Source organism: Molothrus aeneus, chromosome 15, assembly GCF_037042795.1.
Source record: "Molothrus aeneus isolate 106 chromosome 15, BPBGC_Maene_1.0, whole genome shotgun sequence".
Classification (NCBI taxonomy): domain Eukaryota; kingdom Metazoa; phylum Chordata; class Aves; order Passeriformes; family Icteridae; genus Molothrus; species Molothrus aeneus.
Genome location: NC_089660.1, coordinates 1,332,960 through 1,360,150, shown reverse-complemented (window position 1 = coordinate 1,360,150; position 27,191 = coordinate 1,332,960). Strand labels below are relative to the sequence as shown.

Sequence of the window (27,191 nt, the reverse complement as noted above, 5' to 3'; positions counted from 1 at the left end):
ATCCTGGTGCCAGGACTGTGGGCAGCTGGGTTAGTTTGGATTCTATCACTTCCGCTCTTCCCTTCAAACTCTGGGAATTTGGCTTTGCTCACCTGCCAGAAAAGAAAATAAATTGAATTGTTTCCTGAGACAAATCCTTCTAATTATGGTGAAATGTCTAATGTAGTCCAATAATCCTAATATATTCTAATAGTCTATTAATGGGTATCATCTTTAGTATAGTATAATAATTCCAATAATAATATAGTAAATATGTGTAATATATTGTAATAATACCAATAATGTTGAACCTATCTAATATATTCTAATAATAATTCCAACAACGTTGAAGATGTTTAAGATGTTTAACATATTCTAACGAATCTAATATAGTATAATATTAGTTTAAATAATGGCAAATATGTCTAATAGAGCATAATGATCCAAATAAAGTTGAAAATGTCAAATACAATCTAATAATTCTACTATAATTCATATCATGGTGAAAATGTCTAGTATTCTAACCATTCTCATCTAGTCTAATAATAATTCCAATAATGTTAAATATGCCTAACAATTCTAGTATCTTCTAATAATTTCAATTATGTGGAAGATGATTAATTATATTATAGTAATCCTAACAATTATCTGTTAATGTGGAAGCTGATATAATTCTAATATATTCTAATTATAATTGCCATAACGTTGAAGATCTCTAATATATTCTAATAGTAATTTAAATAAGTTTGATGCTGAATATATTCTATAATTTGAATAATATGGAATATGTCTAATACAGTCTAATAATTATAGACTCTATTGATAATTCCAGTAATATTGAAGATATCTAATACAGTCTAATAGTGATTTCAGTTATGTGATAGTTATATCACAAACTGATAATTCAGTTATATTCTAATAATAATTCCAATATTGTTTAGGATGCTCATTGCGGGGTGGGGAAGGGAGTTGTGGCGGGATATTTAACCTTTAAAAGCCTTTTCCAGCGCAAACTCTTCCATAATTCCACGATTTTCTGCTTCAGACACTTCGGCTGTTCATCGGAACTCCACAATCGCCACACGAAAAGTGGTTTTTTTTTCCTCAGACCATTATTTATTTTCCATCGGAACTCCACAATCGCCACACAATATAGGGTTTTTCCTCAGACCATTATTTATTTTCCGTGGGAGCTCCACAATCGCCACACAAAAGTGGTTTTTTTCTTCATTATTTATTTTTGGCGGTTTTCCGCTCTGAGGCACCGCCCCCCCCCCCCGCCCCTCACGGCGCAGGTGCCTCGCGTGACCACCCCCCCCCCCCCCCCTTCACCTCAGGGCAGGGCCCGTTTATGGCGCACATCATTTATTACAAATCGCCCGTTAAAAACACACTTTAGTGTAACTGTGATTTATCACACACGTACTTCATCGCCTCTACCGTTTATTACAAACGGAAAGCGCCGCTCGCGGTGCCCCGGAAGGCCTCGCCGAGGCAGTTCCGGGGCGGGCGGCGGCCATTGCGCTGTGACCGAGACCGAGCGGACACCGCGGCCATGGGGAAGCACTTCGGGAACCTGGCGCGGGTGCGCCATGTCATCTCCTACAGCCTGTCGCCCTTCGAGCAGCAAGCCTTCCCCAATGTCCTGTCCCACAGCGTCCCCAACGTGGCCCGCCGCTTCGCCTCCCAGGTGTTGAAGGTGGTGCCCCGTGAGTACGGGGGGGATTCCCTCTTTTTTGTACCTCCTTTGTAGTGTAAATCTGGGGAGGGGAAGCACTGGGGCAGGGTGGGGGTTGTGGGATGTTGTTGTGTCGCAGGAGGTAGGTGCTGTGTTGCGGTGCAGTGTCCCCTCTGCGGTGTCCCCATATTGTGAATATTCCATTCTCCCAGTGTCCCCGTGTGGTGAAATCCCCTTCTCCCAGTGTCCCCGTGTGGTGAAATCCCAGTGTCCCCTCCCTGCAGTATCCTTTTGTAGGTGTCCTGTCACTGCATCGTATGCCACTTTATTGTGAATTTCCCCTTACTGCAGTGTACCCTCAATGCATTATTCCCTTAGAGCAGCGTTCCCTCGTCCCACTGTCGCTTTATGGAGAGTGTCCCTTTCTAGCAGTGTCCCCTCATTGTGGTGTCCCCTGACCGTGCCTGTCCTCTGTCCCTGGCAGCCCTAGCCCTCGGTTACCTCATTTATTCCTGGGGGACGCAGGAGTTCGAGCGGCTCAAGAGGAAGAACCCGGCTGACTACGAGCGTGACCAGTGAGCAGGAGCAGTGCCAGTGACCAGGAGCAGTGCCCACGTGGCTCCGGAGCTCCCGGGGACCTGCTGTGCTTGTTCCCATGGCCGGAGGGGATTAACAGGGAGATAAGCCTTGGCTAATAAACTGTAACTTTGCCCCATGACTCTGTGTGAAATCCGTGTCTTGAGCTGTTTGAGGTGAGGAGCATCAAATCCCTTGTCTGGTTCTCTCTGTACAGGCCGATAATCAGGCTGAAGTTCCATGTGCTCGGATGTTTTATCTTAAAGCACTTCCAGCCTTCGTAATTCCTGGTTCTTTGAAATATTCCTCAGTATAAAGTGCAACGAGGGCTGGTTTGAAATTGTTCCTTGTCCCCTTTATTTTTCCCATCACTGGCCACTGCTTTTGCTCCAGCCGTGAGATCTGTGAAAAACAAACACTGCCTGGTTTGGTATTGATTAAAGCTGGATGGGCTGGCTGGTGGCTTGGGATTTGGGATGGACTCTGACCTCTGGCCGGAGGCTCGCTCTTTATGGGAGCCCTGGGCAGAAGATGAAGGGGAACAGGTACAGGCTGCACCAGGAGAGGTTTCATCTCTGTGTAACAAAGGAATTTTTTCCAGTGAGAACAATCCGTCCCTGGAACAGCCTGGTGGTTTCAGGAGGTGACTGGACGGGGTGCCAGGTAACCTCTGGGCTCCCTTCCCACAGATGCCTGCACCAGCTGATCTGCCAAGGTCCCTTCCAACCTGGGCTGTTCTCTGATCCTATGATTCTAATTACCTAGTTATGCCAATGTTAATTGGGTAATTAACTACACTCTGATATCTGATCAATGGTAAGAGGCTGCATCAGAACCTTCTTGAAAATGTCAGGAGAAGCAAGACTGTTTAATGCCTGAAGATGATTAAAAATCAGCTGCTGGTAATAAAGTTGACACAGGGTGACAAAATTCACCCTGTGTCTCTGAGTGTAGAAACACCTTCACTGTTGGAAGCTCAGAACACCTGGCTGGTTCCTTTATCCTAATTTTTTCCTCGCAGTGTTCCAGTGACTGCCTCCAGCTCCCACCCCATGCAGAGCAACACGTTGGTGTTCCTGCTGTGCTATTCCTGGAGCTGTCCTGGGAGTTTATCTTATCTGCAGGGCAGGAATGACGTTTCCCTGTGTGCTCAGGGCTGGGCTGTCAGGAAGACAATGATGCTCTCACTTCAGGAAGCTGGGGCGATGCAATTTTTATAGCTCAGTGCTGGAGTATTTTAGGGACCAGAGCACGTGAGACCCAGCTCAGCCTCTTTCCTCCAAGCACAACCTGAGGTTGGCATAAGTAGCAATAAAATCAATCAGCCACTGTTCCCAAGTTGTCCCAAAAATATTCTGTGCTTAACTGCATTTTGGGTCACTGCTATTTTCTAGGCAGCTTAGGCAAGTGGGGAGCAACAAACTGGCTGCTGTGGCTGTGAGCTGGCAGAGATGTATGGAGGCAGATTTATCCCAGAAGAGACCTCAAAGCCCCTCCAGTGCCACCCCTGCCATGGGCAGGGACAACTTCCACTATCCCAGGTTGCTCCAAGCCCTGTCCAGCCTGGCCCTGGACACCTGCAGGGATGCAGGGGCAGCCACAGCTGCTCTGGGAAATGTGTGTCAGGGCCTCCCAGGGAACATTCCCAATATCCCATCTAACCGTGCCTCTGGCAGTTTGAAGCCATTCCCCCACATCTGTCACTGTGTGCCTGTATAAAATCCCTCTCCCCGAGCTGTTTCATTCAGAACGTGTGTCCTGCTCACGGCGCCTCTGAGAGCCACAGAGGGGTGGCCTCAGTGCCAGCCCCGTGCAGCTGTGCCTCAGCAGCTCTGTCACCGTGTGCTGTCCCAGCGCTGCTCGGGGCTCTCACAAGGTCCCTGCTCCTGCTCACAGACGGCTGAACCGTGCCTGGCCCCGGGGCCAGACCAACGCAAACACAGGGACAGAGGGACAGAAGGACAGAGGGACAGCGGCACTGCGGCCACGCGCCGGCCCCGGCAGGGTCAGCACGGAGGGACAGGGTCAGCACCGAGCTGCTCCACAGCACCCTGCTGCTACCCTGCCCTGCCCCATCCCAGCCCTGCCATCCTGTCACCCTGCCCACCCCCCTGAACCTTCCCAGCCCTCCCCTGCCCCTTCCCCTGCCCTCCTGCAACTGTGCCCACCCAGCCCAAACCTTCCCAGCCATCCCAACCCTGCCCTGCCATCCTGCAACTGTGCCCACCTATCCTAATCCTGCCCTGCCAACCTCCACCTCGGATGCAGGCCCCATTCCCAGCTGGGATGGCTCCTGCAAGCCTTGTGGCAGTGGGAGTTCGACCCATGGGCATTTCAGAATCTGAACAAGGGGCTTGAGAAGTTTTCACTCATTTATTTCTGTTCTCCTTTGGGCAATTATTAGAAGTGGCAACAGAGCAAGATTTTGTGTTTCTTTCCTCACGTCTCTGCTGTGGGGTCTTACTGGCCTGTGGGAATTGAGGGAATGGAAAGGACCAGCTGTTATTCTCTTTTTTCCCCCAATTTCTTGCACAGAGCAGTTTGCTGCCTGACTGGGACAGTCTGATGCTATTAGTGACCCAGAGGTACAGACAACAATTCTGATCTATCATCACAAAGTATCAGCCTTCCCCAGCCAGAAAAGCTGAGACAATGACTTACAGAGGGCTCTGCTGCTCTTCCAAACCCTGTGCTTCATGGAAGTAGTCAGGGCTCCTGCTGCTTGTCCTCCTTTGTGTTCTGTACTAGTGCCTGGTGGAAACAGCAGAAATTAGAACTCAGTTACATGAAAAGGAAGGACTCCATGGGAAAAACAACTGAGAAATTCACACCCAAATATAAAATAAACTTCTTAAGTTCAGCTACTTGTCTGCCATGATTTACTGTCCCATTTCCTTCCCTTTTTAAGATCCAAGAAGGTGAAATAATGAAAATTTTGCTTCCTCCTCCCAGAGAAGCAAAACAAATAGGGCAGAAGAAGGTGTGCAAGAACCATCCTATGATGGGAATGATCAAATAGTGATTGTACACTGTGCTGGGAAGGTTTTTCTTTTCATCCCAGGGAAATTTGGGCTAAGGGGAAATCATCTGACATCGCAGCATTATCTTAATCTAAGTCACTTGTCCTCCACGCTGGCACTTGTGCCTTCATATTAAGCAATCAGAGAAATAGAGCCTGTGACATCCAGATCTGTATTTACAATTTAGCTAAAACAGTTCATTATACACTTATACTTTATAAAGTATTTACTTGAATTCCAACAGTGTTCCAAAACCTGCACACAGTGACACAGGTTGGAATTCTCTATATCACTCTGCAATCTCAGGTGTCTTGACCTGACAGAGGTGGGTGCCAGCAGAACCACAGCGTGGTTTGGGTTGGAAAGGCCCTTAAAGCTCTTGCAGTTCCCCCCACTTTCAGTAGCCCAGGTTGCTCCAAGCCCCATCCAATGAGATCCACAGGATCCCACAGGTGAGGAGCCACGAGACACTGGGACAGGCACAAGTGTGTAGGCAAAGGGGAGAGGAGATGAGAGGCACCAGCTGTGCTCAACCCTCTCTCTGCTGCTGCAACCTCACCCCACAATGGAAAAACTGAATTTTCTTCTCAATGACAATGAGCCCCTCCACCCCCACGGGAGATGCTGGCACTTCTGGAAGCCTGATGGTGAGTGACACAGCTTGGGGCAGAGATGGCTCATCCATGAAACCACAGGCTGCACATGGAGCTCCTCAGCTCCAGACATGCCCTGAGCAGCCTCTTCCATTATTTACCTAGAGATGATTATCTTTGACACCTTGGGATTCCTGGGGGAAGAGCTCTGTGAGTTATCACACATTTTCCCAAACCCAGCTGGAAAGTGTTACACCTGCTTTTTGAGCACTGTGTGCCTGGAAATAAAGGTTAAGCAACTTCCTTATGGTTCTTTCATGTACCAAGAGTGAGAAACAAATCAAAAGCACAATTCTCTGCTCCAAATCAGTTTGGTAAGACAACCCTTATCCCTGGTTGGCTAACTCAGAGCTACAGAAGTTAAATTAGGCTTTTGATCTTGACCACAATAATTTGGGCCAGGCCCCCTTTTGCTTACAAACAGACCATGGAATTCTGGTAACATCTTAGGAGGGCTTTAAAAAAAGGAACAGCTGGCACAAGGGGTCAGCACAACTGACCAGACAAAGTACAAGTGGGAGGGGAGTAAATCATTAGCTCGAGACAGGCCTTGAACCAGATCACTGCAGCAGATGTAGACTTAGCAATTCCCTCTTGCTCCAAAGCGAACTTTGCTCCTGTAATATCTGGCAGCTGATGCAATGATAAGAGAATGAAGTCTATAAAAATGTAGCTGACAGTCTGGGAAGTCCTGACTGGAGCTCTTTGTGCCTCCTCTGCCCATAGCTGCTCCAAGTGACAGCTCCCGCTGGGAAGATGCACTGGTGGAAAGTGATGGCAGCCCTTCTGCTCTGCTCACTGCTGCTCAGCCAGGTAAACTGAGACCATACTGAAATAAACTATTTAAAGGGCTAATTCAAAGGACAGGCAGTCCATAAAAGCTGTTATGATCTGGATGGACAACTGGCAGGAGTTAAGATGTGACAGCAGGGCTTTTTACAGGATTCAGCATCAAAAAAATGTAGTTACTGCCTATTGAGTACTGGGCTACTCTGAGCCATAGCTCAGCCAGTGATTCTGCCTTCACTCCCCAGAAGATGAAAACCATCACTAATTTGGGTAGATATTTCTTTGGGGTCAGGCTGCAAGCCATGCTTTACCCTGAGGGTGCTGCAATCTGCAAACCAGAGCGATTTCATGTTAAGCTTCACTTAGAATGAAGACTGTTGACCTCAGCAGCCGAACAGGGAGCGCTGCAGCTGCCACGTGTGCTGACAGTCACCCTGCTCTGTTTCAGAGCCACGGCGTGTCCCTGTCCCCGAGGCAGCCCCAGGGCCAGCCCCGCAGCGCCCGGCAGCGGCGGATGACGCCCTTCTGGAGAGGGGTGTCCCTGAGACCCATCGGGGCCTCGTGCAGGGACAACAGCGAGTGCCTCACCATGCTCTGCAGGTAAGCTCGCTCAGCACACGGCTGTGTGCAGGAACTCCCACCTGGGCTCCTCCAAACAGGATCCAGAGGTCGCTCTGTGCATAAAAAAAGATACCAGGAATAGGGATGGGGTAACAGCCTCAGACTCTTTAGCAAGCAGAACAAACAGAGCAGAGTCCAGGTCTCCCGAGTGCCAGCCCCAGTCCTTTCACTGCAACCCCAAATAACCCAGCTGGGCAAAGAGAACAAAGGGCTCCAGACAGCTTTTGGGCAATTTATAGACATTCCCATTAATCCTTCCTTCTAAAGCATGTACTAACAAAAAGTGAAAAGCTTGTATTGGTATCTTACTCAAAATTAATCACTTTAGGGTGATTATATTTAAGCTCATATTTTAAAAAGCAACTACCATATCAAAAGCTATTTAGTTCTCATTAGGCATGAGCAAATTGTCCAACTACACATAAATTGATTAGTTAAAATTATTAGTTAATTACTTACTGAAAGATGATTTTCTATGGCACCTGTTGTACACATATACTAATACTCAGAGACAAGATAGAAAATAATTTTCTACTATATGTAAACAGCAGTAACAGATAAGCATATCCTATTATTAATGAATATTATATACTATATATAATATAGTACATATAATAAATAATAATATAGAGATTATATACTATATGTACATCCTATTATTAATGACTATTATTATAAATAAGTTTATTTTATATTGTAAATTATTAGGATAAGTCAGTAAATAGGACAGGGTGGGTGGGCTGCTATGCTATGTTTGCAATTCTGATGGAAAGCAAAGATCAAAAAATGAATCAAGACTGAATAGTTGAGGGGAAATACAGAATGCCTGAACCCAGCACTGCTGGCACAGGGACACAAAGATGTACCTGGGACCCCTGGCTGAGCCTGGCAAGGCAGCCCCAGCCCTCAGTGCCTCATGATGCTTTTTGTCCCCAGGAAAAACCGCTGCCTCCTCTCCACGGCGTCAGCGTGAGCTGGCACCAAGCACAGCCTGCACTGTTACTGCTGACCATGCTCCACACACTTGGGATGTATTTATTGACTGCTCAGGAGCTGCAAGGGCCTCAAGCAAGCAGAGTATTTAATATTTCTGTCACATGTGCTGATGAAAGGACTTCAAGGAGCACAAGAGCATCTCCTCCCCAGCCACGCCTCTGGAGGCCTCTGGCCAAGCTCAATAAAAGGGCTCTGCATCTCCTGCTCGTTTGGTTTTTTTGTAATGCTTCCTATTATTTATTTGAAGGTGTGAATTAAAATATATATTCAGCAAAGTAGTTTGGTTTTCCTTGTATCTTGAGCAAAGTGGATGGTGAGCACAGAGCTGGGGCTCAGTTCCAGGCAGACTTTGGACATTTCTCCTTCCCCCTGGCAAGAGCTAAAGTAGATCACAGCCCATCCCCTCCCAGTCTAGCTCTTATCAGCCCTCTGATAAAGGCCTGTTGGAAAGAGGGAGCCAAACTGATAATACTGATAGCAATTCAAATACCCTAAATATATCCAGCAATAAGTGGAATGAGAACTATTTACTTTTAATTACTTCTAATCAAATTTACTTAAATACATGTCCTAGACTGACTTTTGCCACTGACCTTCTCTCCTGTCTTAAAATGAATTGATCAAAATGCTGTTTTGATGTGTTGGATGTCGACTTGGAGGCTGAAAGACAAAAAAAAAAATATCAGCAAGTCTGGACACGCACACTGGATGTTACTTTTCTTTTGTTTCACAGAGGAATAGGATCAATGAAAGAAAATTCTGCCTAAAAATGCACTTCCAGGAAGGAGAAGGGCCCACAAAACAGATACAAGCACAGGGGGTTGGCAGTTTAATACAGAAAATCTATTTGATATTTATTAAACTTAGTTTCTCCAGTTACAGTTTTGCATTGTACAAAGCATTTTAATGACACAGTAGTTAAAAAGATCTTTACAAATTGAAATGTGATACCCTTTTCTCCAAATATTTTAATTGCCATAAATTTGTTTAAAAATACACATTAAACGCATGTTTCAGACACTAAACTTTCTATAATCTCAATACCACAAAATACATAGAATATACTATACAGATGTGGAAAAAATCTAGTTAGTATATAATACTTTGCTCACCATTAACAGCTTTATTACGTGAAATGCACATACTGACTTAGAAATCCTAATTTTGAGCCCCAAAGTACCCTTTGAAATTTCAAATGTATTGCAACAAATAAAATCACAGTTTGTTTCTATTTTTTCTGGTTTTGGTTGAAGACAGATGCCCAAATCTTTTGATAGAAAACAAAATGTAACACATGGACTTGTCATGTACAAAGCATAAAACAGAGACATCCCATTAGTTACTAATAGTACCTTTCTGTAGGATTAATCAGGGCTTCATTTATAAGTGACAGGTTAAAAGTTACCTCCCCTCCCCAGCCCTCCCCCAAAAGAAAAACCCCTTCTTCACCAAATAATAATTTCAAATAAGATAAAGGATTTTTAATAAATATATAAGCACTTTATCCTCCATATACAAAATTTTTTTAAAACAATTTAAAAGGGGGACCAGATACAAATGTCAGGAACTGTGCTTGGAAAGTCATGCCTGGTCCTTGGAGTAGAGTTTGGGATGTGGAATGCCAAGGCAGCGCCAGGAGCCGGTGCTGGGACAGGACTGGGGACTGGGGCAGGCTGCCCCAAAGGAACACAGCCATGGGAACTGAGCTCCCAGGAATGGAAGCAGGGAGGCAGGGCCACACCAAGGCCAGCTCACACAGCCATGGGAACTGAGCTCCCAGGTGGAATGGAAGCAGGGAGGCAGGGCCACACCAAGCCCAGCTCACACAGCCACAGGGAACTGAGCTCCCAGGAATGGATGCATGGCCACACCAAGGCCAGCTCACACAGCCATGGGAACTGAGCTCCCAGGAATGGAAGCATGGCCACACCAAGCCCAGCTCACACAGCCATGGGAACTGAGCTCCCAGGAATGGAAGCAGGGAGGCAGGGCCACACCAAGCCCAGCTCACACAGCCATGGGAATTGAGCTCCCAGCAATGGATGCATGGCCACACCAAGCCCAGCTCACACAGCCACAGGGAACTGAGCTCCCAGGTGGAATGGAAGCAGGGAGGCAGGGCCACACCAAGCCCAGCTCCCTGTGAGCTGCCACAGCAGCTGGAGCTGCTCCAGAGCAGCCAGGGCTGAGCCTGAGCTGCCCAGGGGAGCCCAGCCCAGGAGCCCTTCCCTCCCCAGGGGCACCACAGCCCCAAAGCTCAGACACAGCAGGATCCCACTGCCCCTTCCTGCCCCTCCTGGAACAGCTCTGGATCTGGGTGAGTTGGTGAGCAAAGCTCTGGCTCCTCTCTGTCCTTCAGGATGCCCAGCACTGACCTCACTGCTCGGGAACAGGGGTTTTCCAGAACACTGACACAGCACAGGGAAAAGTTTCAACCCTGACCCAAGGATTTGTCGTGAAGGTAAGAATTTGGAAGTTGTTTACTCCCCAATGGGTAATTCAAACTTGACTTGCTCAGGCCCTTGTGGATCTGCCTCAATGGAAACACTGCAGTGACAGCAAAGATCTGTTCAGAAAATGACATTAAATACAGCAAAGGTAGTTTCTCTCTCCAGCAGTTTGCCTTTTGGGCAAACTCCGTAATTCTCTGCCTACGGCTTTATTTTACTTGCCCCAGGCAAGTGCTACATCATTCCCATAAATTCTGACTCTCTGTGTGTTGGGGCCATTCATAAATACATTTCAGGGCATTTTTTGTTACCACAGCAATCAAGCCTCAGCAATCTAAAGGAATATACATTGCACTCCTGGATAATATGCAATATTTATCACCAATAAGATGGTGACTCAGCACTCAATAAATAATATATCAATATAGTCAGTTGCACCATAATCTAAAAACAAGTATAACATATACTTTGGACAGACTGAGTCATATATATATACATATATATTAAAAGACACATACAATACAAATTGCATACTGCCATCGAAGCCAAGGAGAGCCATCCGTCTGCTCTGCTTTATGGCTGAGATTCAAATCAAAACAAAACTCTTGGGCTGGTTTACTCTGGGGTCCTGAAGATTTGTTTGGAATTATAAATGGTTTGCACCTTTATCACCTGGAACCTGCAAGTCTGAGAGCAAAGTCAAACAGCACAGATAGCTGAGCAAGCCTAGTCTGATTGAGCCATTTTTAAGATTCACCAACTGGGGCCCTGATCAGCAAAGGGATTAAAATTACAGCATTGATATGTATTGATCCATATTCCCTGTCCAGGGAATCATTTCGGAAGCCAGGATTGGGGAGTCCCTCCTTAGTCACTCCTGTGACCTGCACTCCCCTGTGGTGCTGGGAGCTGCCCAGGACAGGGACAGAGCCCTCCTGCTTTGGCAGAGGGATGGAAGCCTAGGACTTAATTGCTTTTTTCTTTTTTGGCTATAAAATCTGATCAAGTACAGAACTTTCCTCTTGGAAGCAAGGGTCAATCCCAAATTAAGATATGCTTTTGGAATTGTAAGGTTTGAACTGATCTGTTTGCACCAGCCCCAGCTGCACAAGGCATTTCCTATCCATCGCCAAGGCCCTGCGGATCCCCTGCACGGACACAACGCCTGGGACAGCACTCCAGAGGATAGGCCACCATGGAGCTCACCCTTCAGCTGGGACACTTCCAACCAGCTCAGGTCCACATTTTGACATGATGCTAAAAAAGCCTTCTGGTTGTTTGAAGCCAATTTCTAAGATCCACTGCTCTAGGGATAAGCGATGCGTTTTCAAGGGGTTGATTTTGCGTGACACCAAAAGGTATTTGTGGGACTCTAGTTAAGGAAAAAAAATTCCCCGAGATGCCACCATTCCTGCTGACAGCAATGGTGACTGTGCACAAAGGAGCAAGCCAAGAACAGCCACGCTGGCTAGTGCAGCACTACACACAAACCCACCCACGAATGCAACTTCTACCAAGGGATTTCTCAGCGTCAGAGGTGTGCGAGGCACTTCAGAGGAGGAAAGGAAACACAGCTGACAGTGTCCCATGCCCACGGCGGGGAGTTTGAGGGTACAGAGTTCTGTCTCCAACAGCAAAGACTAACAGAAAGGTGACCTTGCACAGTGATTCCATAAAAAGGATGCTCCGACAGACCTGAAGAGTCGAGTCAGGGAGAGCCCCAGGTCTGTTCCCCGTTTGTCAATCCGGACGTAGCAAAGCTTTTCTGGAAGTACAAAACACGCTGGGACGCAAAGGAAGCTCTACGAAGATGCAGCTACCTTGTAGTAGGTTACTAATTTGCAAAACTTCTAAACTCTTAAAGCCCATAGGACATACTGCAGTACTAAGGAGCGTAGAATTCTATTCCTTCTCTCGAGGTTGCCGTGATTTTGGCACTTAACTACACCTACACAAAAAATTTAGTGCAATAATTTTCCTGAACATGCACGTTCATATCTGGTACAGAATAAAGGGTTCAATGGGAGAGAAAACAAAGCAGCATTCCACAATCTCACTCCAAAGGATTCAGAGTTGGACTCTGGGGAAGGAGACTACCACGATGAGTCAGTTTGTGTGACAGACACCGGGACTTTGAAAAAGGAAATGGAATTTTACCCAAGTACTGCAGAAGACCACTGCATACAGTATACCTGGTCCTGCTGTAAAACATCTTGTAAACAGTTCATAAAATCTTCATCTAAAAGTAAGGCATAAGGCACACCAGACATGTTGGGGGCACTAAGCAATACTGAAAGCAGTAGCATTTGAAACCTTTAACTCAGACAAGCACCTCACATGGAAAGGTACTTTGGTTTGCACTCGAAGAGGGGCCACCTGCAGCTCCACCACCCCTCTGTGGCACCCAGCAGCCCCCTCGGGAGTGGACGTTACATGACATGAACGGGACCTTCATTAGCACGGGGTAAAGCCAAGTTTGCCATCCATCCTGCACAGAACAGTGCTTCCTGCAGGAGCAGCTCTGCTCCCACCCCACGGCGGCTGCTGCGCTGCCAGCCTGTAGTGTCCATCACCCAGCAGACCCTAAGAGGACAAAATGGACCTAGAGTTCTACTAAAGATTCCTGGTTTCTCAGTCAATGGAAAAGATGCAAATGACCGTTCTGGTAGGAACTGAGCTACTCTTGCGTTTGGAACCACAAAGTTCCCCAATTTTGTAACTGTCAAAAAGTGTCAAGCATGGAAACAAAAGGTATTTGAAATGAAGAGATGCAAAAAAGCACGAGATTGTCCTTTTCCAAAGCCCTTCCTGTTTGCATCGCACCCATCAAACTGAAGGTCATTCCTACACCATTGCCTGGACGTTACATTAAATGCAAATTACTGTAATGTTTTGTGATTGTTATAGTGTTAATCGATGGCTTGAAGCTGCCTTGGAAACAATCCAAGGCAGATCCAGCTAAATATTTTTCCATATAAATTTCTTTATAATTCATTTAAATGAAGTATCTCAATACGTAGAAGAATATCTGGAACTTTTCTATTTAGTACAAATTCTGCAATAATAAATCTGTAGTTGTCATTTATTAGTCGACTCATAGGCATTAGGCATGAGAAGTATGGTGTCCCTACTCATTAGAACCTATCAACCCTAGTTCCTTTTACAGGCTCTACCACCACAAGACATTACAGAGTAACAAAGCTCACAACGTACTTAAATAAAGTGTCTAGGTTTAATTTCTAAGTACTCAAAAGGGGAAATTTAGGGAAGAAGAAATAGCTAAAACCAGCCCCAAAGGGGGCTTTTCAAAATTAAAATTAAAAAAAATTAAAATAAATAGGATTTAAACTGACTATTCATGTATTGTGACCGGAATCCCAATGATCTATCCATGACAGATCAGCAAAACTACAACTTTTACGTAGCAAATTTTCAAATATTTAAATAACTTAAACCGGGAATACTGGAGAAGTCCATGAACCAGCTGATTTGGGGTTAAACACAAAACACAAATGAGGATGGGAGACATGGGAAAGCATTCCTTGCTCTTAGTGTCAACTAAGCAATGTGTTATGGCAGTCTTCCTTATTGACATGACACAGTGTTGTGGAGAGGAATCAGAGGCAGCTGAAGAGGGGCTGGGCTGGGCCGGGTCCTCACTTGGCGTCCAGGCGCAGCCAGTGCAGGCCCTGCCGCGTGTAACGCACCAGCTCCGTCATGATGCTCGTGTTAAACACCAGGGGCCCCATCACCTTGTCCAGTTCTGCAAAGAACTCTGCAACAGCACAAACACACGTTAAAGGAGCACGCTTGGGAACCACACCCAACCCCAGGTGCCAGCAGCCACTGCTGGGGTGGAGGGAAAGGGAATGAGGAGAGGTGGGGGAGTGGGGAGTCAAGGAGAAAGGTCACTCCTAATCCATGTCTTTAATCTTCTGCACAAGAGTGCTTGGAAACAACTAAACTATTGCCAAACTTCTTGGTCTTCCCCTAAAATTTATATTTCATTAGTTGAAAATAACTAAACTATGCCAAACTTCCTTAAGAAGTCTTTACTAAAGAATTTCAGAAAGGGAAATGAACCAAGTTCCTCTTCCTACACTGAACATTTCACAGGAACACAGCAAAGATTTTTATGTCACAACTCCAACACCACCTTGACAACCACAACACCCAGCCTGGGGGTTATCCCTGCAACCCAAGGTGTCACATTCCCCCTGATTTTGCAGAGGTTCAGCACTCAGGGCTCCATCAACAGAATCAAAGCCTGGGAGTGTTCCAGCCCCCTCTGGAGGTTTCCATCCCCCCGAGGCAGCCCTTACCTTTCTGCTCTCTCGAGAGCTGTTCTGCTTGTTCCCAGATTTCAGTGGCATAGAGGAAGTTGGAGGTGACCTGGACGTAGCTGGCAGCCATCTGATGGATGCGCTGCGGGATCGTCACCGAGGACCCGCTCCCTGAAGGGTTGGCTGCCCCAGAAGAGTAATTTCCTGAATTCCCTGGAGACAGCTTTGGAGAGACTGGAGATGGCATCCCAACAGGTTTGCTGCTCACCCAGAGGGCAAGATGGAAAGGCAGAAATGCACCAGCTTTAGACACACCATGCTCTGAGATGTCCCCTCTGCCCACACTCAGGGTGTGGGATGGGAAAACACTCCCAAAATCAGGAGACCACCAAAAATCAGGATTTGCCCAACAACAAATGGGAATCTCGAACTGGGAACTGCTAAGGATCCTCCAATAATTATTTATAGCTTACAAAACCTAATTACCAAACCTCAGCATCTCAGAATTCAATAAAATCTTAAATTCATTGCTTAAATGAACATTAAGAAAAAATTACAGCTACCTGGTAACTCCACTGCCAGAATATTGCACTGTATTACATTATTGCAGGTAACACAATGGAAATCTGAAGTGGCCCCACCCTTAAACTCATGCAATAATTTATCAAAGGTCCATTATTGGGTTTAAAAGAGCAGAAGCAATTGCTAAACTATGGAACAGAGAATCCTGCACGTGCTGGTAACCTCTGGCCTTGCAGCACTAACAAAGCTCTTGTTTGGGGGGAGAAGCATTAAATTAAACACCAAAACTCCCTGGGATGAATGGTTTGTGGGTTAGTGGCACACTGCTCCTTTTTTACCCTGACAAACCCTGCAGAGCTGCAGCACCTCCCTCCACCATGATAATTACACAAAAAATGGATCAAAATCAACACCCTTCAAATAACCACCCCAAAAGCTGCTCCCTGAGCCCCCTGGCACACAGGAAATGGAGAAAATGTCTTTTAAGTTGAGAAATAGAAGTAACAGCTTTTACCACTCACCTTCCCATACCAGGTGATGGTGCTTGAGAATTATTGTAGCAATTCTGTGGGGGGAAAAAGACACATTTCACCTGATTTGTACTTATACTTTCACTAGTTACATTTTATCTGCTTGTTTAATTGGTTCTTTTTAACCAAGTTTTTTTCCATAGTTGTACTTTGAAGTTATGTTCTCAATAATATCACAGTAAACTATAATTTAGGGAAATATCCTTTTTTACTGATGGCCAAGACACAAATTAAGGGGTTATTTTAGCAAAACAAACAAGTATTAGCCCATTGTCCCTTATGGGAACATTTGAGATTTTTTCAGCCCTTTAACAGAAAGACTCTTATCACTGGCAGTGAACAATTGAAGATATCCCAAATCTGAGAGACTGGGTATGTGATGAGCCTGTTTCCTCTCAGCACTGAGAGCTGGAAGCTTCAGAACCAGCTGCACAGAAATTTAGATAAATTCATGGGTAATTTCCCTAAACCCAGCCAACATCCCACTGCAACCAACTTGAAGTCTACTACATGTATTAAAGAAGATCAAATTAACAGAGCTGTCATGCCAGGACCAGCAGGGTCCTGGGTTTTAAAAAAGGTTTTAAAGCTCTGCCCAGCTTTAAAACACCTTCAAGTCCAGCTCTAAACAGGTGTCCACATGCAGCAGTCTGAAACTGGATTTGGGAACTTAAAATTATGTAGAGCTTCCACACCATTAGGTTTTATTGTTCAGAAAATACAGATGCAATTACCTTCAGATGTTCAGTCAGAGTTTTGGAGTATTTCAATGCACTTTCCTTTTTCAGTTTGAAAAGCCTCAGGTACAGCAGAGCTTGGCACCGAAGGCTGCCCAAAGACAGGACAAATCAGTCATAATTAAAGTCAGGTTTATCTCAACTCATTGAATTTCAAAAATCTAATAGCTGTGGTCATGATGTTCTCTCTGCCAACTCAGCCCTCAAGTTGTAACTCAACCAGAAAATCCACAACCACCTTGAAATCCTGAAGGGAATTCAGAACTGGAACAGCTCCGTGTGCCTCGAGCTGGAACTGAACTCTCAGTGCTGCTGCTGGGCTTGGGAGGCACCACCCAGTTGAGGCAAGGGGTTCATTTACTGCTCCTCTGAGCCCCTGCCAGGGCCTGCCCTCTGCTCTGCCCTGAACCTCTGCTCCTCCACACCTTCTGCAGCCACTCCCTCGGCCTCAGGGCTCCTCTGCCAGCCCCCAGAGCCAGTCCAGGTGTGATTTATCCCTGGAGTTCAGGAGGCATCTCCTGCTCTCACCCTGCAATGAGGCAAAGCCTTGGCCCTTGCTGGCAGCACCCCCATTTACAGCCATCAGACACAGATGAATGTTTGTGTACAGACAAGTGGAAATCTCCTGTGTTTGGCTCAGGAACACCCAAGAGCTCAGTGCAAAGCAGCATTTTGTGTAGGTTACAGATGTGGGCACTGCAGGAAGCCCCAGCACACTCACCAAAGCACTGCCAGCCTTTTGTCTGCAGCCGTCGCATCTGGGGCCAAGTAATTCTTCAGTTTCATAGTGTACCTGCAGAGAAAGGCAGCAAATCAGCCCCAAAACAAAAACTACCTTGGTTTATCATTCACAAAACACTCATGTTCTCATGAATTTCCAGTTTCAGCTGTCCCCACTGTTTTAGGAACATCTCTCAGCACTGAATAAAGCATTGACTCAGCAGTAACCAGAATAATTCTGCTCTTTGTGGGTCACTCATTGTAGAGGGACTTGAAGCCTCAGCAGGAATCACCTCCCCCTTCCTGGAACTGCTTTCAACTCCAGCAACTGGAAAGAACTGGTCACTGTTCCAGTGTTACTGGGAATGACAACAGATCTCAAAACCTGGGGGCAAAGCCTCTGCCCACCCAGAGCTCCCCGCACCCACCTGCCCCTGCAGGAGCCCTGCAAAGCTTACTTGATTAATTCCACAGTTTCTGAATACATAGGGAACGGGGACTTGGATTCCTGAGCATTTTTCTCCAATGCATTCCCACACTCAATGAAGGACACGACAGCATCCAGGTAGTACACGGCCTTCTCGAACCTGTCCGACTGCAAGGCAGGGAGAACACTCAGCACCAGAGCAGTGGTGCCAGGGAGTGCCAGGAGCATGGCACAGCTGCAAACCAGCCCCAGGACCGGGGCACACACCGGGGGGGCACTGCAGACCCACTCACCAAAGCATCTGCATTGTGTTTCAGCTTCTTTGCTTCCTGCAAATAGTGATCAGCTGAGTAAGTCCTGCAAGAGAGGGCATGGACTGAGGGACTGGAGCCACACATTGCCACTGCCTTTTGTAGCTGCAGCTCCTTAATGCTGCCACATTCCAGGGCTTTTTCTGCTCTAACTCAAGCTACACTATGATAAAACTGTTAAAAGGAATCTGTTAATTTACTTAATTAAAAATTGCTAAAAGTAGTTTCAAGTTAATTCTGTAGTTTCAGGTAATTCCAACAGTATTTCAAGCAAGTTCTTAAGCAGAAAGTTATTTTACATTTGGTGCAAACATAATTTCATCTGTAAAATGTATTTAAAGAAGTGCTTTCAGAGCAAGCTGAACCTGAATTGGCCCAACTGAAACCTCAAGTCTGCACAAGATGGTGAAATATTTGTTTTACTTTTTTTCCAAGGTATTGTCTTTGACAAAGAGCTTGTGTGTAACATCTTCTGTGGAGCAAAATGCCAGCTCTGCTCCATGGGAGCTGCCTGCGCTCAAGATCCAGAGGGAAAGGGAATTTTCTGTCCTTACCTATCATCAAAAACAAGCTTTGCTCTCCTCGACTTCACACTTTCCGTGGCCTGAGCAGAGGCAGGAGGGCAGCTGGAGGAATTGTTCAGGATCTTTTCCTGGAAGGGAAATCCATGCCATGATTACAAGAAGAGCATTTGTTGCACAGATTCCCCCATGGCTTCCCCATTGCCTCCAGGAAGGACAGGCTGCAGGAGCTCTGGGAATAACTCAGCTCCCAGGATGCTCCCACGGGGCTGGGCTGGGCTCCTCCTGCAGGGGGAGAGCGCAGCCAAGGCTTTCCAGACACACCAGGGGCAGGAAATCCCTCCCTCCATCTCACCTGTCACTGTTTCTAAATCCTGCTTTTCTACTCTAACAGAGATGAGGAGGATTTGGAGGATTTCTATCAACAATACTCTCTCTGAATGCCTTTGCCTTGAAAAACTCACACAGGAGTAGTTACTCCTTTGAGGAAGACATGAGTAAGCACACCTGAGTATAAAACAACAAACATATCACAAATTAAGCTGGCTGGAGGACATTTATATTTTTAAATTCCATCACATCTATCTGCCCAATCTAAATCTCTTACAAACCATTTTCTGCACCATCTCCATAACCATGTTTTCTCCCCTCCAGCCATGGAGAGCTCTGTAAATTGCTGAGCTGGAGTTGCAATAATCTTCCTACAATGTCATAAAATGAGAGCCAGAGCTTCCCAGCCCAGCAGTGAGCACGGGCTGAGCTCCTGCTGTCCTCTGGGACCAGGACAAGCTCTGTGTCTGCTCTGAGGAGACCAGAGCAGCCTCACAGTTCCATTTCCAGCTTTCTAGGGATGTTCTTGTTAACCACCCAAACAATGAACAGGCAGCACCAGTCACCAGGAGTGATTAAAGCCATTCCTCTACTAACACAGGGATCTGGCAGGATAAGCATTCATATTCCATGATCTCTCCAAGGTGTCTTCTCATTTATGGCCTTCCAAGGCCCCTGAGCTCTATGACAGGAAACAATGCACATCCCAAACTAATGATGCTTGAACTGAACTGGAAATGGTTGTTTAGATCAAACTGAACAAATCACAGGAGGCAGGGTCAGAACCAGCCCTTTACCTTGGCTTCCTTGGCACTGCTGGACCCCTTCCCCTCGGTCTTCTTCTGCTTGGAGGAGGAGCTGCTCTTGCTGCCACTGCTGCTCTCCTTGCCCGGGTTGCTGCTGGATTTTAGGGATGAGGACTGACTGACTGTTCTCTTCCTGGAGCTGTGTTCCTGCTTGGAATCCTTCTGCAGGGCTGGGGCAGCAGGGGAGGGCAGCAAATCCTTCTCTTTAACAGCACTTGGCTTTGAAGACCTGGAAAAGAGGAACAAATTCAGGGGTTGGGTTTCTTCCTTAACAAACAAAACCAAGACAAACAAAAACAACCCCAAAAAACCAACGCACAAAAGTCTGATTTTTAAATCTCTAACTAAACACCTTTTTCCCCCCAAGATTTTTACTGTCAGACCCAGCTTTGGAGAAAAGCAGAATAATCCTCTCAGTGAGTAGGTTTCTCCAAAGCCAGATTGAACTTGTTTTCACCATTTTATTTGTTCTGACCTGAAAGCACAGGCAAAGCCAGACAAGTTCTAACCATAAAACCCCACCCCTGCACCAGTTCTGTCCAAAAACCATCCCAAACCCTCCCAAATTTCAGCAGTGGGAGCCAGTACCAGCGCCAGGCTGTCTGTGCACACCAGCCAGCCAACAGCTCCAGGGAAAGATGCTCCAGATAAAGCTCTGGAACTCAGGGAATGGGAAACTTCCCCAGCACAGCCTTTCAGGACACTCTCACTTGGCTGCTGAGGAATGCTGCTGGCTATTCCTGCCCTCCCACCATTCATATTTTTACACATTATTTCTGGAAAAATCATATTTCATTTAATTAAATGTCCTTTAGAGAACTGCACTGGCAGTCAGGCAAGCAACAGAAAAAAATCAAATATCAGGTAAAAATCAAACTATCCATTCATTCTACAGCTGTTTCCTAACAAACAGTAAGACACTGTTTAATTCAGAAGGGGCAAACAAAAGTTGTAGCATCCAAACTGCTGCAGCTTCTCACACCTCTGTAATTTGGCAATTGCTCACAGGACAGGAATATTTTCCATGACACAATTATACCAGTTTTCATTGCCTGAACTGAAACAGAAGTTTCAAAATGCAGTGGAAAAAAACTTAATCTCTCCTGTGGATTAATACTGACCAAGAAATGAACCAAATAAAGGCATAACAGGTGTTGCAAAAAACATGGGGAACCCAGAAATAACATATTAAACAATGGGACTGATCTGCTCATTCTGTACTACCTTGCTTTGGTATCACTCACACTTTTCTTGCACTAACAAACAAAGGAGATGGGAGATAAGTCCATGGATCCAAAGCTCAATGCCATCAGCTTCTCAAAGAAAGCCAGTTCAGGAGTTTATTCCCAGTTTAAAACTTACTAAACAGAGAATTACCAGATGGGGTTAATTTAAAAGCACAGATTTTGATTCTAGACCAAACCCAAGTCCCACTGTGTATCAGAGAAAACCAGGAAGGAAATATTCCCTTCACAGGAGAGGTCACCTCGTTTTGTTAAGGAGCACAATTGTCCTTGGCCAATGTTTTTGGGGATGGAAATTCATTTCCACCAATTGCTTGTAGAAGCTCTGAAGTAAATTTGTTTGAAGGGTAAGAAAAAATGAAATTTTACCAATTAGGAGGAGGAAAAACTTAGGAAAACTTAGGGTGGGAGAGGGGAGAAGGGGGGAAGATGAGCACCATTCTCTCCACAGGCCCCCTGACCCTCAGAGCAGGAAGAGCAGAGATACTCACTCCCTGCTGCTGGAATTCTTGTGTCCTGAGGGAGCTTTTTCTTCCAGTTTCGTTTTCTTGCTTTCACTGGCTCTGTTTTCATCCTCGTTCTGAGCAAAGCAAATGAGAGAAACTTCCAGCAAAGATCCACATTTACACATCACTGAGAGTGGAGTATTTCACACAGAGACAGCGCTGAGCAGGTGTTTCACAGTTAGTACAGAGCCCAAAACCATGGCCCATCCTCATCCTCACAAATCCTTACCAGACCCCAAAACCATGGCCCATCCTCATCCTCACAAATCCTTACCAGACCCTGACATTAGAACAGAATGAAAATCCCAGTCTGGCTGCTAAATTACAACCTGATAAAAGTAGCAACAGCCAAGTTATTCATTTCAGCACAGATAAATTACAAACATGAAATCTCATCAAAATCTGCCAAAGGCTTTGGCAAGATCAGGAGACAGATTTGATGTTGTGGGGTCTAAAGAGGTGTCTGATCAATGCCAGGAAAGGGTAGAAATCAAATCAGTCTATTAAAGTCAGCTCAGAGATGCTGAAGATTAAGTATTGATATAAATTTAATCCTCAGATCACAGGGTCTTGAAGGTAAATTTCTAAGATGTCTTCACTGAGCACTGGAGGGATCAATCCAGTGAGTAAGAGGGAAAATGGGGCCTCACAGAATAAATCATCTGGTAACAAACCCCAGTTTTGTCACTGATGCTGCAATCCGAGAATTGTGATCAAGAAAACCCAGGAAATTAGAAAATCAAGTGGTGGCACTTGGGTTTGGAGCACAAACTTAAACTGCAGGGTGGGGAAAGGGGCTCTGTCCTTGCCTCACCCAGGTTCCCATCCTCTCAGGAAGCAGCAGAGCAACCTGAGGCTTCACAACATTTAACCACCACTGTTTCCTGGGATAAATCCTGAATTTAACTGATCTCACCAAAGCTTTGTGGTTTGGATGTGAGAGCACAGATCTTTAATACTGTAATTCCAAATGTGTGCTTAAAGGCTAAACTGGCCAAAGAGAAAGGAGCCAGGGAATTCAGACCCACTGGAATGTGTGAGTGCATTCCCAGGAACATCAGCTATACAGCAACACCTGCAAAAGTAATTGTTCACTGCCATGGGCAGAGTTATTCCCTTTTTACAAAAGCAGCTAATTTCTCATGCCAGAGAAAACAGGAATCTCAGTTAGGAACAGAACAGGATAAATCTGTTTGCAGTTACATGTCAGGGCTCCTGCAGGACACTGACTTCAGCCAGGGATCCAGTCTGCTTTGGTTGCTCCGTAGGAAACTGGAGTAACTGGGATGATCCATCTCCTCTGGCAATGGTCTCCCACAATCCTGGGATGTCAACAAAGTCTCCAACCCCTGCCAGATCCCTTGGACATGGTAAAATGGAGTTTCCAGAGGGACATCCAGAGCAGCACAGGGATTTCTGAATCCCTGCCCCAGGGCCTCATAGCCCTACACTCCTGGAAACCAGACTCCCTGGATCACTGAGCCCAGCTGACAGCCCCAGCTTTGCCCTTTATACAGGGTCCCTGTGCTGAGCTTTCAAAAAGCAGTTTAAAATTACACCAGCATTGACTTCTCACATTTCCCCCTCCAAGAGTATCCCTTCTGTTCAGTTCTCCCACTGTCTCCTGCCATTTTACTGTCCCCCAGCCATTCCTGCTTCTTACTTCTAGCTGAAAAGATGAAATGGTTTTGGGAAGGATTCAGTATTCTTACGGAGAGATGACCCTGCTCCCAGTAAAGCAGCACCTGAGATGTTTGCTGCTGCTGCCAAGCCCCAGGCCCAGTCCTGCCCCATTCCTTATCCTGGCAATGGGCATTTCCATGGCTCTGAGAGCTGATCCAGCTGAAAACTGACTTTTGGGTGTTTTTTCCTAGGTGGATTTCCCATTGGATCAGCTGCCTGAGCTGGCCTGCAGAGCACCAGGGGCTGGTTCCAGGGAGGCAGGAGAGGGCTGGATGCAGAGCTCAGAGGCACAGATTTGTGATCTCCCTAAGCTCTGGTTACAGGGCTGACACTCCCACAGGTGTTTCTGCAAGAAAATCCCAGCAGTCTCCTGTACCAGGAGATGATCCAGGGGTTCTACACACGGCAGCACAGCCGCTCCTGCCCGGCTCAGTCCCTGCCCTGAGCTGTCACCTGCACTCTGGGCTGCCCAAGGGCTGAGGGGACAGGCAGGAGGGCTCACCTGTTTGTGTTTCCTCTTGCCTTTGGTGGAGCCCTTGTCTGAGGGCTGTTTCTGGCCCTCCCGGCCGTGTTTCTCTGGGGCGCTCTTCTTCTCCGCCTTGGCTCCCTCGGGGTCCTTGTAAGGCTTCCCTGGTATCCTGGATAAGAGGCTCAGGTCAATCTTCACAATGAGTGGGTACCTTTCATCAGGATCACTCAGCGGGGACAGAAGCTCTTTCTCTTCCATAGGAGAGAACATTCTTTGCCGGAAAAAGCTGTCATCCTCCTCCATGGAAGATTTAACAGGAGTCCTATTGCTCTCAGAGTATTTGGGTGTTTGTGAGGAAGGAGGCAGACTCTCATTTTCATCTGAATCAGAGGATGAGGTATCTGTTTCGATGAATTCCCTGGATTTCTGGGCAGATTTGCTCGAAGCCTTGTATTTCTTTTTCTCCGTTGTAGGTCGAGGGGAAGACTTGGGCTCCTTCTTTATATTGGGTTTCCTGGAGCCTTTGGTGGCTGCCTTGTGCCTGTTTGAAGGGATGTTTGTTGCCATGTCTACTGGGGTTTCGCTTTCTATTTTAAGACCTCCTCTGGGCTCTTCCACAGATGTCTTTTCTGCTTTCTTGGGCTGTTTTTTCCCTACAGTCCTCCTCTGAGTCGAGCTGTCGCTCTGGGCAGGTGATTTCTGCCTCCCACGACTGCTCTCCGAGCCCTTCTGGGTGGGTTTGGAATCTCTCCCTGGTGTAGAAGAAATGGAGTCCTTGGATCCACCTTGATCAGTGTACCCACTCCCTGTACCCTGATCCCGTCCCTCTTTCTTGTAGCCTTGGGAAGAAGGGATATTGCTGTCCACGGAAGAAGCTGGTGACACTTTATGGGAATTAACTTTGTTCAACCAGTTATCCAGCTGCCACTTGTTTGTGGGTGGTGGCTCTGGCTAAAAACAAAGTAAAAAACGGAGTTAGATAAAATATTTCCCATTTCTTCAATCTTTCCCACGTGGCAGCTGTATGATGCTGCACACCAAAGCACGAGGGACACCCAAAACCTGATAAACGAATGAAATGATAAATAAATACAGGCCCAAACAACACAATTTTTCCCTTTGTCTGCTATCAACAGGCAACATTTGATGCCATGGTTTTTTAGGGTTCTGATACCACATCTAATTCTGCTCTTCAACAGACAACTGCTGGTAAAAACCACTTCAAATCAAACATCAAATGTGGGCTTATCTAGAGAACTGTCACATGCAGCACAGGAACTGCAGCAGAAGAGCCCAGCCTGACAGCGAGCCCGTGTCGGTGTTTTGCCTCTAACAGTGAGAATTTACTGAACTTTAGTGCTGTTGAGTGCAGGACTGGAGGCAGCTGCTGCAGGGCTGCCCTACCTCGGGGGATGCACTCTGGGAGGGCTCGTTGGCCTCGCTGTCGCTGGAGCTGCTCTCGCTCTCCGAGTCGGAGCCCGAGCTGCTCTCGGAGCCGCTGTGGCTGCTCGAGTCATCCCTGGAGTTATCTGCTCCTTCACTGTTGTGCTGGGAAGGCTCAGAATTACTGCAACACAAAGCAGGGAAAGCAAGCATTACCCGAGGCACAGGTACAGCCTTCCAACCCTGGCATTAGAAGTAACAAAATGTAACATTTTCATCAGCGTTCAGGGGAAAATTCAGCCCACGTGAACACAGTTCAGCCTTTGGGTGCTGCCCCTTCCCAAAGTGGTCAGTCTCATTTGCAGGAAATATTTAATATCATATTTATTAGTATTCAATCACTGATTAAATTTTCATCACTTTTGCTTTAGTACAAGCCAAAGGACAAAGATGAATTTTGGAAACAAGACCAAGCCAGGAATGCTGACTGGGCTGAACTTCCCCATGTGCTGCAATCCCCCAGGAATTCAATTCCTACCTTCCAGGTGTGCTCCTTGGCACGGTCTTATCACAGTCCTGCAATTAAAAAAAAGAGCATGAAGCTTCTAGAAGCTATTTTAGGCTGGTATATACAATTAAGTTGTAAAACATTGGTTTAGAGCCTTTCATTTCTAAAATATTCATTATTTGCAGTAGTTTAAATTTACCTGCATTTTCCTTATACCGAAAGATAAGCAGCATGATTTTCTCTAAGTTTTCAGCACAAGTCTCTGTATTCTGACTCCATTTGTGAGAGTTGCCATTTCTACCACTAATTAATATCTTGCTTCCACCTTTTTGAATCAGATGATTCAGCATTTCACAATGATTTTCCTGAGATGCCCAGGGTAAGTGGAGTTCACCATCTTCAAGTTTTCCACTTGAAAATCAAGTACCAGAACCGAGAAGAAACCCCAGAGCAGTGGGAGCTACTGGGCAGCACAGACATATATTCCATTTTTATTTAGCATTTAAAGTGCCAGTCTGGCAGAAGCTGCACAAAGTTAATCCTGGAAAGAGTAAAAAAGAGACTTTTTGATAAATATAAAGGTGCAGCTGTACTCCCAGGGACTCCTTGTCACCCCAAACATCCCAGGGCACCAACTCACACAGATGTTCACACCATGAGCTCTGTAGCTGGGATGGCAGAACACAAAGGGGTTTATCTTTAATTAAGGAGCCATGATATAAGTTTTAAAGTGCACTATTGTAACTTGATGTTCAGAGAAGGCCCATGTGAAATCAGTTAATAAGAATTTCTAGATAAAAGCAAACTGTTTCCACAAAACACAACATTTCAATTTGTTTGCACAAAATTTCCCCCAAGATTGCATTTAGGAATGCCTGAGGTTTGTCTAAAAACATTCCAGGAGATTTCAGTTCCACAGATCTCCTGCTCTCTGCCCAGGGCTGCCCCTGGATGAGTGCAGTGGTTTTTGGGAAGCCACCTGAGGAACTTACCTGCTCTCCATCGCTGTCTTCACTACTGCTGAGTTTTAAGTCATCTTTCAACATACTAAGGGAAAAGGGAGAAAGTGAGACAAGTTTTTCCAAGTTCTTTAATTACTTCCAAAGCATTCTGCTAGATTTCAACATGGCACTGTTTATCCTGCAGAGGCTGCGTGGGCGAGAGCCACCAGACAGCACTCACACATTTCAGGGTTAAGAATGGAGAGTTGACTCATTCTCAGAGAAGAATGAGGATTCAGGTACTTTGGCTCCTGAGTCCATTCTGTTAAACTTAGAAAGGAAATCTGACACAATTTACTGGTGTGGGAGGAGGTAACTTGTGTTATGTTCAACTTCTTACACACAATGGGCAAGAATTGTGTTGGAGATGGAGGAAAGCAAGCCAGCCCCAGTGGCTGCTTCCTGTCCCGTGGCAGCACTGCAACTGTCCTGAGCCATCATTAATTAC

General features: G+C 46.1%; 3 protein-coding genes across 3 annotated transcripts in view; 2 read left to right on the top strand and 1 right to left on the bottom strand.

Annotated features, from left to right (window-relative positions):
• Positions 1–1,449: 1,449 nt before the first annotated feature.
• UQCRQ (ubiquinol-cytochrome c reductase complex III subunit VII) lies at positions 1,450–2,375 on the top strand. Its single transcript, XM_066559983.1, has 2 exons — positions 1,450–1,688; positions 2,142–2,375. Exons 1-2 carry the CDS (start codon positions 1,535–1,537, stop codon positions 2,234–2,236), a joined length of 249 nt encoding a protein of 82 aa, XP_066416080.1. The 5' UTR covers positions 1,450–1,534; the 3' UTR covers positions 2,237–2,375.
• A 4,170-nt stretch (positions 2,376–6,545) lies between these two features.
• Positions 6,546–8,453, top strand: LEAP2 (liver enriched antimicrobial peptide 2). The gene is made up of 3 exons (XM_066559984.1): positions 6,546–6,719; positions 7,144–7,295; positions 8,253–8,453. The coding sequence occupies exons 1-3, from the start codon at positions 6,663–6,665 to the stop codon at positions 8,287–8,289; spliced, it is 246 nt and encodes an 81-aa protein (XP_066416081.1). The 5' UTR covers positions 6,546–6,662; the 3' UTR covers positions 8,290–8,453.
• Positions 8,454–9,133: 680 nt separating this feature from the next.
• AFF4 (ALF transcription elongation factor 4) overlaps positions 9,134–27,191 on the bottom strand; it is a 30,187-nt gene continuing 12,129 nt past the window's right edge. Inside the window, exons 8-21 of the mRNA XM_066559962.1 lie at positions 26,735–26,789; positions 25,773–25,810; positions 25,256–25,418; positions 23,885–24,802; positions 21,685–21,773; positions 19,941–20,178; positions 18,847–18,944; positions 18,275–18,338; positions 18,013–18,149; positions 17,556–17,627; positions 16,832–16,925; positions 16,089–16,132; positions 15,085–15,305; positions 9,134–14,537 (exon numbers count right to left, since the gene is read on the bottom strand). Coding sequence (XP_066416059.1) covers positions 14,419–14,537; positions 15,085–15,305; positions 16,089–16,132; positions 16,832–16,925; positions 17,556–17,627; positions 18,013–18,149; positions 18,275–18,338; positions 18,847–18,944; positions 19,941–20,178; positions 21,685–21,773; positions 23,885–24,802; positions 25,256–25,418; positions 25,773–25,810; positions 26,735–26,789 — 2,350 coding nt within the window. The 3' untranslated portion in view covers positions 9,134–14,418. The remainder of the gene's footprint in view (positions 14,538–15,084; positions 15,306–16,088; positions 16,133–16,831; positions 16,926–17,555; positions 17,628–18,012; positions 18,150–18,274; positions 18,339–18,846; positions 18,945–19,940; positions 20,179–21,684; positions 21,774–23,884; positions 24,803–25,255; positions 25,419–25,772; positions 25,811–26,734; positions 26,790–27,191) is intronic.